This window comes from Diabrotica virgifera, chromosome 6, assembly GCF_917563875.1.
Source record: "Diabrotica virgifera virgifera chromosome 6, PGI_DIABVI_V3a".
Taxonomy (NCBI): Eukaryota; Metazoa; Arthropoda; class Insecta; order Coleoptera; family Chrysomelidae; genus Diabrotica; species Diabrotica virgifera.
The window spans coordinates 218474120-218488923 of NC_065448.1; the positions used below are offsets into that span (position 1 = coordinate 218474120).

At 33.4% G+C, this 14804-nt stretch overlaps 1 protein-coding gene across 4 annotated transcripts in view; it reads left to right on the forward strand.

Annotated features, from left to right (window-relative positions):
* Positions 1 to 13916, forward strand: part of LOC126887254 (putative ferric-chelate reductase 1 homolog) — a 139310-nt gene extending 125394 nt beyond the window's left edge. For all 4 annotated transcript variants that reach the window (XM_050654669.1, XM_050654671.1, XM_050654670.1 and 1 more), the window contains exons 5-11: positions 380 to 843; positions 1251 to 1407; positions 5575 to 5801; positions 6437 to 6677; positions 7580 to 7692; positions 9504 to 9620; positions 10602 to 13916. In XM_050654669.1, coding sequence (XP_050510626.1) covers positions 380 to 843; positions 1251 to 1407; positions 5575 to 5801; positions 6437 to 6677; positions 7580 to 7692; positions 9504 to 9620; positions 10602 to 10724 — 1442 coding nt within the window. In that variant the 3' untranslated portion in view covers positions 10725 to 13916. The remainder of the gene's footprint in view (positions 1 to 379; positions 844 to 1250; positions 1408 to 5574; positions 5802 to 6436; positions 6678 to 7579; positions 7693 to 9503; positions 9621 to 10601) is intronic.
* The last annotated feature ends 888 nt before the right edge of the window (positions 13917 to 14804 follow it).

The following is a 14804-nucleotide window of genomic DNA, read 5'->3' on the forward strand; positions in this document are numbered from 1 at the left end:
ATCACGAGAATTATCCCTAACAAGGTATATGGACCAAAATACAGGAATATGCAAAAGACCAAAATTCATGAGTTAAAAGAAATGACTAGGGACAGATATCTTTGGAGACAGACAATGCACGAATTCACAATGACCAGTACACTCCCTTCGGGAGTCAGTTAGGACTGCATAAAGAGAGAGAAAGGTTAAGCAATCTTTCAGCTCCACACTATGCCAAGTATTGGGTCTTCGTTATTCCACCACTAGAACAATGTTAATTTGGCAATGATTTCCGGGATGATTCCTGTTAATGATTGTAGATAACTGAAAAAGCTACAGTCAAATAGTTACCGAACCATCTCTACATTTTTTTCTAATACATAAAAACGTTTTATTGCAGCTGGATCAGTCGGTTTCCACAACCTAGCTTACTACGCCAGCCCTGATCCCCAAGTCCTTTCGCCCAACTCCCAAACCATATTCAATAGCCGACCAACAAAAATAGAAACCACCACTCCCCCATACTTCTCTCCACCTGCATCCAACGAACAGTCCTTCGAGTACGATCCTTTCTACAAAGGATGTGGCAATGACAAGCTCTGCTTCGGCCATCCCGGCAATTGCATCAAGTCTGGAAACTGCATGGTTGCCACAGCTGTCAAGGTTACTGGAGATAAATATGATTTTGAATTGAAGTCTAGAGTAACTGAAAAAGGAACTCCCAAATGGGCAGGTGTAGGTTTATCACTAGACGATAAAATGGGAGACGATTCTGTCATTGAATGTGTCAACGACGGCAATGGAGTGAAAGCTTACATGTCGTTTACTGCTGCGAGGCCTTACAGCGCAAAAAGATTGGACAATGTAAGTACTACATTTGCTAATACAGTATTATAAAATTTTATAACTTATGAGTAGAGACCGGAATGTATGCAACAGAAAATAGAATAAATATGCGCATTTGTACGTATTCAATTTTGTCCTTAATTAATTTTAAATAATTACTTAGGCCAACCCTGTTTAATAATTCTACTTTCCATCATATTTCCCACTTTTTTAGAGATACAGACGTTCTTAGACACTGCAAACAAAAACTCTGCCTCTCTCTATCTCTTGTGTTGACCTCCACAGGAAACAGAGGTGCTAAAAACTCTCGGTGTTGACTCTGGTAGCAGAAAAAATACATTTTGCATATATTTTGGTGTCTACTGATAAGGAATTACATAAAAAACTATTATTTAAATAAAAATTAAAACAATTCCATTTTTTAGCCCCAACTTGGAATCGAACTTCTTAATTCAAGTATTGTTGATGACACGATTTATTGCAAAGTAAGACGAAATATAGTTACCAATGTAAGCGGAATAACATTTGACTTGGTGAATGAAAAGTATAATTTGTTAGTTGCAACTGGATCCGAAATTACCCGTAAGTACCTTTCATTTTCTAAATTGGAACCTCAATGGTAATAGGTCAACAGCGTTTTGTTTTAGCCTAGTAAGGTTCTCGTTTACTTAGGTTTCTGAATTCCTAAATGAATCATAGAACTTCAGCGAAATCGCGCCATCGGGTTCTATTTTGCGTTAAGGCATTCACCTCATTCCAAGACTTTGCTTGACATCTGTTCTCGTTCTGTGATGGGTCTATTATTCCACTCTTGGGCAGTCTTTGCAATATTGAACCTATTTTTCGGAGTGTGTGGCGATCCAACCCCACTTTCTGGAGTTTATCTAATTTTCTACCCTCTTTTGTTTAGTCAGGTGTAGTAGATCTTCGTTTCTGATGATGTTAGGACAGAAAATACGAATAATTCTTCGTAGACATTTGTTCAAATGTTTTTGTTTTTGTCACTTTCTAGGTTTCACATCCGTAGAGTAGAACATACATACTCCAGGGTAATAAGCTGGAAATAGACCATGTTCGGGACACTCAAAGATTCAGGTAGCTGACTACTTTTTTAGTTATTGTAGACCTATAGGAAGAAAACCTGCCTGTTTCCCTCCTAGAGTTCGCGTCCGTTTTTTAATTATTAACAATTTAGTGCAAATATTGCGATTTTTTCGATTTTTTGCACCCCATTCAAAAGCTAAATAGTTGACATAAAATTAAAAAATTTAATTTTTTAGAACATTAAAAAACCCTCAAAATGCCGATTTCTGAAAGTTAAAAAGTTAATTTGTTGCTACGCAAACTGCAAAATAAGTGAAAATCGTTATTTGTTAATAACTTTTACTAAACTTACCTTAGAACTTTAGTGTTTCACTCAAAGTTGGGTATTGGGTTACTTAACAAACCGTCAAAATTTGAGACCGATCCAATAATTAGTTTAAGAGTTATTCTAATTGTTTATCCCAGAGACCTTTATTTTGCAATAACATAAGACAGAAAATAATGAAGATAGGGCAATTCTGCGTATGCCAAATGAAAGTAGAAAACTGATGTTTGACTGTATGACAAAATGTACTAAAAAAAGTTAAAAAAATTATCTAATATAGTCAAAAATCCTAATACCAAATTTGTGAAATTTTGTAGTTTATAAACATTTAGAATAACTTTAAAAATATTGCCGTAGAAAAAATCATTTTACATATTAGAAAAGCTGGTATTTTACACGAATTTTTAAAAATTATGTAGTTCAATTGGTGACCAGCCGTAGTAAGTGAAGGGGGAGCTGGGAGCCGACAAATGCACGGGTTCAAAAACTAAAAAAGGCAACTTAAAACTACTATCATTTTCTACATATATCTCGGGATCTACTGAATATATTTTGATCGTTCTTGTTTTAATTTGTATGCAATTTTTCTGTACATTACAAATATGTAATTTTTCTAGACATTTATTAATTAATAAATAGTCTAATTTGTTTAAACAATTTTTGGAAAAATAATTTTTTCCCAAAAATCAATGATTTGAATCATACTATCGTTATTAATCATAGAAAAAGTTAAGGTATACTTTAATAAATAAATTATCTTCAATAAATAATTATCTAATAAAAATCATTTATTTATTAAAGTGTACTTTAACTGTTTCTATGATCATTAATGATACTGTGATTAAAAAATATATTTTTGTATACAAAATATTTTTTTAAGAAGTGTTTAAACAAATTAGACTGTTTATTAATTAATAAATTTGTAAACAAATTGCATATTTGTAATGTACGTAGAAATTACATACGAATTAATAAAAGAAAGATCAAAATCCATTGAGTTGATCTGGAGATACAGAAAATTATATTCGTATGAAATTGCTTTTTCGGTATTTTAACTCGATGGATTTGTAGGTTCCCCCTAGTAATCGTTTGAACTACATTTTTGAAAAATCGTAGAGAGTGCTGTGAAGGTACAATGTTTGTGCAAATTTTTTAAGAAAAAATACAAATCCCATTATTAAAGTGGCAATAATAAGATTCCTTAATTATTATAAACAAATTAGCTGTGAATTAAAAAAAAACATATGGCTAACTGTCTCAAATGAACCCAGGCTAATTTTTTATTTGAAAATTCGTGTTAAAATACTATCTTTTCGAATATATAAAAATATTGTTTCTACGGACAACATTTTTGAAAGTTATTCTAAATGTTTATAAACTACAAAATTTGAAAAATTTGGTATTAGGATTTTTGACTACTTTAATTATTTTTTTTATCTTTTTTTTTAATAAATTTTGATACTATCACTCTTCTACTTTCATTTGACATACTCAGAATTGGCATATCTTCATTATTTTCTGTCTTATTTTATTGCAAAATAAAGGTCTCTGGGAAAAACAAATAGAATAACTCTTAAACTAACTAATGGATCGGTCTCAAATTTTGAAGGTTTGTTCAGTACGCCAATACCCAACTTCGGGTGAAACACTAAAGTTCTAAGGTAGTTTTTGTAAAAGTTATTAACAAATAACGATTTTCACTTATCTTGCAGTTTGCGCAGCAACAAATTAACTTTTTAACTTTCAAAAATCGGCATTTTGAAGGTTTTTCAATGTTCCAAAAAAACTGAATTTTGTAATTTTATGTCAACTATTTAGATTTTGAATAGAGTGCAAAAAATCGAAAAAATCGCGATTTTTGCACTAAATTGTTAATGATTAAAAAACGGACGCGAACTCTAGGCAGAAAACACGTAGGTTTTCTTCCTATAGGTCTACAATAACTAAAAAAGTAGTCAGCTACCTAGATCTTTAAGTGCCCCGAGAAAATCCTTATTACTCTGGGCTAACATGACATTTGACTGAAATATTCGGATCTTTGTCCTTGTAGTATACTTAAATATCTAAACAGGGTTGAGAATGCTGAATGTCTGTTGAGCTTTTCGTATCCTCATAAGAATATCGTTTTCTGTACCACCGCTTGCTGTTGTCTGTGACACTTCCAAGATACGCAAAGTTCCCCACATTTTCAATCTGCATGATGTTGATTATAAGTAGCGTGTTCTCTTTTGCATTTATTCTCATGGATTTGGTTTTAAAAATATTGATTTTCAAACCTGCTTTATTGGCTTCAGTGGAAAGTGTTTCCATTTATTGGTCAGCCACATCTTGGATTGTCGTAATAGGCAGATATGGTCGACGTGTTCTAGATCGCTTAGACATGTGGTTAACGTCTATTGTATCCCTCTTGTGTCGGTGTCTAGTTTGGAAAGAACATCTTAAACAAAAAAGAGCGAGATAGAGAAACAATTATGTTAAAAAGAAACGGGGAAAACACTCATCTCTGTCTGAGACTCCAGTAAGTACGTCAAATTCGTTACTGTTGGTCCCATTTCGCCTCAGTGTACAGTGACTTTATAATGGAAATTATTTTGTGCGGAATGTTTCTTAGCTCTAAAATTTTCCATATAGCAGCATGAGATAAGCTGTCAAAGGCACGCTCGAAATAAAGAAAACCATCGATGGTTCCATTATTATCCTCACAGTAATAATGTGGTCTATGCAGGAGGTTTCTGGTCTAAAGCCTGCTTGCTTAGCTCGAAATTCAACTTTGCGTGTTAATCTTTTAACAAATGTGTTAGCATTTGTTAAAAATAGCGTTAACAATAGCGTTAACCCTGGGCGTGCCTAGCATCTTGTGAAAATGCTCTTTTCGTCTTTCTTAAATCATATGTTTTGGATATTACAATGTTCGAACAGTTGGGTCCATTTTTTGTTAGTCGTCTAGTAATTTGGTATAGCTCTCTAGTTCTATTGTATTGTGCAGTTTTTTCTGTTTGTTTTGCCAGTTCTTCAGCCCACCTTCTTTTGCCTCTTGTTGCATTCCTTTTAACTGCTTTATTTATTGTTTCATATTCTTGCTTGCAAGATATCTTTTTTCGCTGTTTTCTTTCCCCGATGATTCCAAGTTTCATCTGATACCTATTCTTTTCTATCTTTTTTTTTTAACCAGTTTATCTTCAGCTATTTCTGTCAAAACATCTGCCAAATCTTCCCAGCTATCTACTTCACGTTATCTTGTTTTGAGTTGAAGTTCCTCCCTAAACATGGGTCTTCCTGGGGCCGTTCTTAATTTGCCTAGATTGTATGTTGGTCTGTTGGTGTTTCGCGTGACTTTGTTTTTTGATATCTTCTTTACTTAACAGTATCAATATTTTTAGCTACATCTGTAGGCTATCATGACCTTGGATATGCACCTAGCGCTGAAGCAATGTCATTAGCAGATACGGGAGAAGTCAAAGCAGCTTCCAAGTTGTTAATAAAACTACACGGATCCTTTATGTTGGTTGCATGGATAGGAACAGCTTCGCTGGGAATTATACTAGCCAGGTACTACAGACAGACATGGGTTGGATCTACCTTAATGGGAAAAGATATGTGGTTTGCGGTAAGTAATTTCAAATAATGAAAATATTTTAATCTAAAAATGTCAGTTTATTTTTTATTCTTATTGCATCGTCTCCTTTCGAAGATTGGCGATCCAAATGGCAATTGTAGCTTTGAAAACTGCCGTATAAAAGATTTCTGTAGATGAGCGATCAAATATCTTCTCGATCTTTCAGCCAACAGATTTTCTTTTCTTCTAGCGACCTTTGGTGATGATGATACGGTACACTTGGTTATCTGGTCGATTGTTGGGTGCTTATCCCTACACCTAAATTGATGTGACGGAATCAGATTTCTTGCTTCAATAATTGATTTAATTCTCTATAGGAGAATTTTTTCAAATAGCTTCGATATCACAGGGAGCAGAGATATCGGTTTCTATGACGAAACCTCATGTAGTAGTTTTCCTGGTTTAGGAATCATAATAACTTCGGCTATTTTCCATATCATTGGTACATATTTTAATCTGAATTCAGAATTATGAGGTTTGTTAGTTTTACGATAGCTCTTCGGGAAAGATATTTCAACAGCACATCTGTAATTAAACCATAGTCATGTAATTGACTCTAAATAATATGTTTGAAATATTAAAATTTTTATATCGTTTTAAAACTAATTTGATGGTTTTTATTTTAGATGCATCGATTTTTCATGGTTTTGACTTGGTTGTTTACAATGGCAGCTTTTGTACTGATATTTGTCGAATTGAAGGCTTGGTCTCCAAACAATCCTCACGCTATTTTAGGTACAGTTACTACGATTTTATGCTTCTTCCAACCAATAGGAGCCTACTTCAGGCCGCATCCTGGAACGTCAAAAAGACCAATCTTTAACTGGGCTCATTGGTTGGTGGGAAATACGGCGCATATTATAGCGAGTAAGTAATACTTATTACATCTTTTTGATCATAATTTTATTATAAGTAGTAATGTAATACAAATAAATAACCAAATATCTGTTATCGCTACGGGTTTTCCAATTTTCTCAATAACAGCAATTATTAAGAAATGGAAGAAGAACCTACTAGTATACTTAAATGAAATACTACTACTATTTAAAAAAAACTATAGCATATAACCATGTCCCGTATCTCACATACCAGGAAAATAGTGCTCCATATGATCAATCAAAAACTGAAAACTTTCTTACAAAGAGAAATACATTATAGCAAACAAGAGCAATACCAAGAGCAAACCAAGAGCAATACCAAGATCAAACTGGATTTACCAAAGGATAACTGAACATAAGAGAAATAATAGAAAAATCTATGGAATTCAATATCCCACCATACTTTTGTTTTATAGATTATCACAAAAGCGTTCGACATGGTCAAATGGCAAAGCTTATGTTATGATAGATACTAAAAGAAATAGGCGTAACACTTAATTTTGCTTATAAATGAAATATACGAACACACTACTGGAACAGTTAAAACCCTCAAACGAATTCCATCCCGAACAAGATGTCAGACAAGGATGTATACTGTATCCACAATTATTTAACATATATGGGAAACATATTATGAGAAGAGTGCTTGAAGGAAGGGAAAATGGCATATCAGTAAATGGCTGAACAACCTACGTTTTGCGGATGACATAGCCTTTCTTGCAAATATTCAACAAGAGTTAATAGATCTCATTTGACTGTTTGAAAACAAAAGTCAAATATTTGATCCGCAGTTAAACATATGAATATAATAGTGATGTTCATTGTTGTTTTGATGAATTGTTTAATAAATGCATTTTGTTACACAGGTAACGATTATCTATATTGTTTTAGTTGTTACACTTTTCTTTGCTGTTGGACAGACAAAAGCAGAATTGCCAGAACAAGTGGAATACATTCTTGTGGCATACGTGGTGGTACACGTAGTGGCACATTTATTGTTATCGGTAAGTATAATCTAAGTTATGGATTACAAGATTTAACTGCATTGCTTCACAATAACCTCTCATTTTGAATGCTTGATTTGTTTATCCGTCAGCCCAAAATCCATACCAAACTGTGACTTTCGAGATGCAATGGATCAAAAAGTCTGTTTGTTGATGTATCCATTCATCAAAAATGGCCCTCATCGCTGTCGATGCTGTTTTGATGAAAATTAGGGCCTATAAATAGGAAAATTGCAACTGCTACAAACATTACAACTGCTACAACTGCCAACAAAATCAATAAACTAACAACTTTATCAGATGAACAACAAGGATTCAGATCCGGAAGATCCTGCGTAGACGCCGTATTTGTACTGAGACAAATCACAGAAAAGGCCATCGAGTACAATAAGCCAGCATATCTGTTTTATAGACCTGACAAAGGCTTTCGATCGCATCCAATTCGAAGATGTCTTACATTTTCTGTATAGAAGAAACATACCAATCAATATTATGCAAACCATCGAAAACATCTATTTTCATTATCGAATACAGGCAAAGATAAATGGAAAACTAACGCAGTTTATACCAGTACAAAGCCAAGTCAGACAAGGTGACTCATTAAGCCCACTGCTCTTTAATATAATAATGGACGAAATAATAGAAGCAGTACGTAAAGGTCATGGTTACAGAATGGGGAACAAAGAAATCCAAATATTATGTTATGCAGAATACGCCGAAATAATCGCCGAGACAGAAGACGATCTCCAAAGATTAATACACATCTTCAATACAACAGCAAAGAAATACAATATGATAATATCAGCAAAAAAGCCAAATGTATGACAGCATCTAAATATCCCCTACGATGTAAAATCGAAATTGAAGGGAAAATAATAAAACAAGAAGCAAGGTTTAGATATCTGGGAATAGATATAATCAGTTACGGAGATGTTGAAGAGGAAGTACGACAACAAAGCTTAAAAGCAAGTAAAGCGGCGGGATCCCTTAATGACACAATCTGAAAGAACAAACAGCTAAGACAAGACCCAAAAGCAAAAATCTATAAAGCAGCAATTAGACCTATATTGACATACACGGCGGAGACAAGACCTGACACATCTAAAACGAGAGGACTGCTAGAAACAACAGAGATAAAAATACTCCAACGAATATCGGGGAACAGTCTGTTGGATAGGGAGAGAAGCGAAAACATAAGAAGATCATGCAATGTAGAAGACATAAATGAATGGGTGACAAAACGGAAACAGGAGTGGAACGAACACATTAGTAGAATGGCAGAGGATAGGATAGTACAAATAGCACAAGATAAGTCACCAAATGGACGAAGAAGTATTGGCAGACAAAGAAAAAGATGGTGCGATAACTTAAATAATTTAGCAGGCTAATATTGAAGAAGAAACAGGCTTTAAAACCTATATACAAGAAGAAAGAAGGAGAAGAAGACAACTGCTACAGAGTTGTGGTCTGTGAAAGGCCGAGTTCTCATGAGTGACGTAAAATTAACTGCTTCATATTCTTCTGCACACCCCACACGTAAATCGGCGATGTTTTCAACAGATCTTGCATTTCGTCACTGTAATGGTGTTGGCTGTTTATTTACTACATCAGTCAGTGGACTGACAAACGTAACAGACGCATAATGAGGATAATGATGTAATAGATGATTGCGCTTGCGCACTCATGTAATAATTATTATTTTCAACAATGGTCGCAACCTCCTTCAACTATATCTTTTGTTCTCTATCTATCTAATCTATATCTTATATCCTCTCTACGTGTAAAAATATTTTATTGTCATTATGTTTTAGCTTTTATATTGCGTATCGGAAAAATCATCAGATAGTAGAGTTTCTTCGTTCCCAATGAAGGATCTTGGAGCAGGAGGAAGAAATTCCCTTTATAATGAAAGAAATCTGGACGCAAGGGTAAGTTATAAAACATATTAAGTAAAATAATTCATAGTATAATAGCTAATAACTACTGTTTAAACAATAATCATAAAAAACGCGTTTTGATTACTTATTTTTAATATTTAAACCTTGAACCTTTATCAAATAAGGTTTAAATTTTAATTGCAAGTCAGTGTCTTAAGAGATCTTAAAAATACTAGATGGCTAAAGTTGAAGATGAAAAGTCAACATCATAGTAGTCACTGAGACTGAGTTACAAAAATGATTGTGATGCTCATCTTATTTCATTGCAAATGGGTTGTAACAACAAATATAAGAATGGAGAAGGAAGAGACCTTAACATCCTAGATAATAATCAAAGATAATAACCTAGGGAGATTTTAATGCTCGAATAGGCAATCAAGTAGGAATAAAGCAAAAATAATGAGAATGTTAAAAAAGAAAATGGAAAATTGAAGATAAACTTCTTCTTCACGAACAAGCAACAGAGAGGAATAACTGGAGAGACGACAAAAATAATGCTAGAAACAGAACGGATGAAAACCTTTAGAAAAATCGATGGTAAGATACTATGGAACAGAGCTACAAGTACAGATATATGAGAAAGATGCAAGGTGGAGAAAATCAAGGACTGGGTAAGATACAGAGGAGTGGAATGAAAAAATCATCTAAGTCGAATGATAAGGAATAACTCTTACATAGAATATTTGTGCTGGTGTTCGGCGTCTTACTATCTGCTGAGGCCAATAAAGTGAACCCATTTATGATAAACAATTTTTTGGACAGAATGATCAGATCATACATGCTTTATTTATGCGTAATATGTCATTGTTTTTAAAACTAATTACAGAAATTCGTTTCTGGTGGATTATATAACTCCAGACTAGCAATAAAAGATCAATAAGTTGCTTTATTTATGTTTACAAATAAAACATCATGAATATCCATCAAAAGAATATGCCATTTTCTTCACTAAACATTTTTTTTCTTTTTTAGTTTTCCACCGCAAGAAAGTGCATATTAGGTATATACATTGTGATACTAGTAGTGTTAGTCGTGGGCTTAGTCCTCATCACAGTCTTGGCTCCCGTCCCATGGCCATTTTTAAAAAAGAACTGAACAATAAAATTCTTCAACATGGAGTCATAAATTTTAACGAAATGAAATCGAAAAGATTTGCTGATGGTGCCAGTTTACTGTAGATAAATATTTTTACAAGTATTTATAAACCATAAATAAAATGTTACAACTATTTTCGACTACTAAATTTTCACAAAATTTATTAAAAAATTGATGATTTTTAATTATTGTCAAAACATGTTTACTTATTTGAACCTTATTATTTGAGAAATAAATCGTTTAAGAACAAGTCCTTTGTCACCAAAACAGCTCCCATCAATTTATTAACACATTTTGTGATAATTTGGCAAAAAATAATTTTATAAAGTATCGATGAATTAATGATTTATAACGAATTAAAAATTAAGAAAAGATGTTCAATAAGGGGATATTATGTATCAACATTTATTTCAAACTTCATAAATTTTATGATATATGTAAGAATGACAAACACAGATCACCCCAGACGTATAACTAAAAGTGGCAGAGAGATAGAACAAGTCCATGAATGTATCTAGTTAGGCCAAATTCGGAAACTTGACAAAGAGAACCAAAGTGCGGAAATCACTAGAAAAAACAAGACTAGCCTGAGTAGAATTTGGAGAACTTAGTTGGGTACTAGAGAACCCAGTTCCAAGAGTTGGGTAATAGAGAACCAAGAACCGCAACATATCCCAATACTTGCGGAGCCAAGTGTTCAACCAGTCCATCCTTCCTATACTGACATATGAATGTCAAACCTGTACTCTCACCAAGGCAAATATGAATAATCTAGCCACAGTAGAAAGCGAAATGGAAAGAGCAATGTTAGATATACGCTTCTCAGGTAAAAAGTGAAAGGACTGGATAAGATCAAAAACAAAAGTCAAGGATATAACAAAAAAATAATACCAAACTCAAATGGAGCTTCGCAGGCTACACTGCGAAACAAAAAGACCAACGTTGGAAAGCCACAATACAAGTTTGGAGAACTTACGAAAATAAAAAACCAAGAGGAAGACCACATGAGGTGGGTTGATGATATTAAAAGAGTAGCCGGAACAAATTATAAATAAGTTGCTCAGGATAGAGACCGATGGAAGGAGCTGGGAGAGGCCTATGTCCAAACGTGGACGATAGAATGCTAAGAAGAATATTGAAGAATATTCTTTTCATAATGTTACATTAACAACATGTGACCTTATTTCTCGCCAACTTAACCAGAATTTAATCTAGGTCGCTTTCTTTATGTGAATAAACCGAGAAGTTGATCAGATAATTGGCTTCTGTATTGCAGCTGTATGAGAGATGTTTTACAAGGTTTTTGCGTGGTCGGAATTATAGATGAAATTCCGATTTTTGGAAGATGAAAGAAAGGAGTGTTTGATATCTTAACACTGGACCCCCGTTAACTCCTCTGGGCGGAATAATCTGGTTTCAAAACTGAATTCTTATCATCTTTATCACCGCTACCTGTAAAATCCAAACTTGAATGAGTTTGTTGATGATTTTTTTCCACGTTTTAAAATCTAGAGATTGGTTGGTCCAAGGAACCTGGGAAAAAGGAAAATACTCGGGCAGTTCCTAATGTACTCTTCCAAGGAAGCTTTTTCTGGATTTATCCAGAAGTTTTGTATCTTTACTGCCCAACGACCTTCAGATTGCTACAGGCATACGCAAGCCATGTGGTGTCTAATTTCATGAAACATCCTTTCCAACAGTACTGTTTGTGCTCACGGTCTAGTACTCATTTATGTAGATCAGAAAAATAAACCTTAAGGCCGGCCATTGGTAATGTTATAAGTATAGCCGATCCCATCACCTTTATAAAGTACACCACTCATAATCTAGAGCATATATGTATACCGAAAAATGCTTAACCTACTAACAATATATGTCGCTAGTTCCAGCCATATTTTTGTTATCCTACCTGTTGTGTATTGTTTATAAAAAAATGTGAAAGTTTTGCTTTTTTCTCAATAAATATAAGAGCGTTTATATCTAAATTACTTAAGTATTTAAATGAATTTCATGATAAAATTCCGTTTAGCACTACAGTAGAAGTAATGGAAGGATATAACGTTAAAAAAATGTGAATTAATAAAGTACTTTTTGCGTGGTGTACTTTTAAAATAAATTTCTGAAATTAATAGAAACTGGCATGTGAAACGTAAATATTCGACATATAATACGAATACAGTATAGGAATCTGTAAGAATCTAAGCTCTGTTAATGTAGCCATTATGTATAAGATGGCGCTACGAAAAATATTATATACATGTGCAAAATTCAGGAGCGGTATGGCCCGTTTGAAACTTTCCTTTGGAAATTTCGGTACTGTATTGAGAGTAATACCGTTTTGAGGGATGCGGGTGGTTCATTATTGCGTACTTGGAATAATATCAGGGCCCCGTAACCGGGCGTGCAACGCGTGCGGCGCACGCGTGCGTAACCCCAATGGGCGCCAAACCGAAGGATTGGTAAATAAGAAATATTTATTTTAAATGAGATAATCATTTTTTATATACAATTTTATTTATTTCATGAACAGCTAGAGAAATCTCAAAAATCAAATATTGTGTTATTACTGAAAAAATGATTATTATTCCCGTCCTGAAATGTTGAACGTACTCCGTCTAAAATATATTACATTTTATTGTCCCTTCCTAATTTTTTTCTTTGAAGTATGTAGATAGATTGAATTACGCTTGCCATATGAAAATCAAACATCAAATCACACTCCTTGACGACTAGAAACATAAATTAGTACCCATAACGCAACTTAGCAGTTTTACTCCTATAAAGTGAATCTTTTACTCTAATGATAATTACCCTTAAGTAAACACATACTCTATGAATTATGATTATGTATTTAACTTGGGTATTACCTTTTCCCTTTTCCCGTAAAATTAATAATGTATTAATAATAATTAAAATTAATAATTAATAAAATTAATATGAAACCATATGGTTGCTAGTTATGCAGACACCCTATATAAAATTTGTTTGAAAACTTTGATATAACAAAATATTATTGTTTATTTACTTGAATGTATATTTTTAATTTAATACACAGGGTGCTTCATTCATGTTGCAAAAAAATTTAAGGGGAAAGACGCAAAATGTCGCCTCTCAAAATTTTCCTGTGTTTTAAATGTGTTCATTTTTTTCGAATACTGAGAAAACTAATAAGTATTTTTAAAAAAAATTAAACGCAGAATGAAAGAAAACGTTATTGCCGAGGGCCGACAGTCCCTTAGAATAAATAAAAAGTTTCTTTTGAATTAAATATTTGCAATTCACTAAATTTTCTCTGTTTTCACTAAGTTTTCAGGAGAAGTTTTTTCAGGAGAAGAATAGGAGAAGTTTTAATTGTAGAACAGTTTAAAAATTTGGAACGTCAGATTACGAAAACGCTCCATGTATTTTTTCGAACAGAACTTCCAATTGATTTGTTACTGTTTCATTAAACTCTCATGCAAAAATCATATTGCTATTTATCAAAAATATAATTCCTGCCATTTGACATGTTCTTCGTGTTAAACTTATTAAAATGCCCAGTTGGTGATAATACCAGTCTGATTTTTGCATAAGAGTTTAATGAAATCGTAACAAATCAGTTGGAAGTTCTGTCAGACAAAATACATGGAACGTTTTCGTAGTCTGATGTTCCAAATTTTTAACCTGTTCCACAATTAAAGCTTCGCCTGTTTCAGTGTTCCCGTACATCAAAGTTTGTCCGACTAGACACAGTTAAGTTAAAAATTTTCAGCTTGTTATTAATCAACTTCTTTTTTGTACGCGAGATCCAAGCCTATAATTCAAATTTAACTTATAAATAAGTGATTTTTACTCAGGTCAGCCGTTATGATGAAACATTTTATTTTAGGGAATATAGTATGGTATAGTTAGACCCATACCCAGACATCCAAAGTGAAAGTTATCCTCCAACACCAAATTGTTCTATATGGTCCACATAATGTTCAGAAAAAAGTCACACCATTTTGAGCGTCGGGTTTGGGAGGGAGAGGGGGGAGAAATCGGTAAATTCGTAGTTTTTTACGTTTTTCGTCAATATTTCTAAAACTATGCGATTTAGCA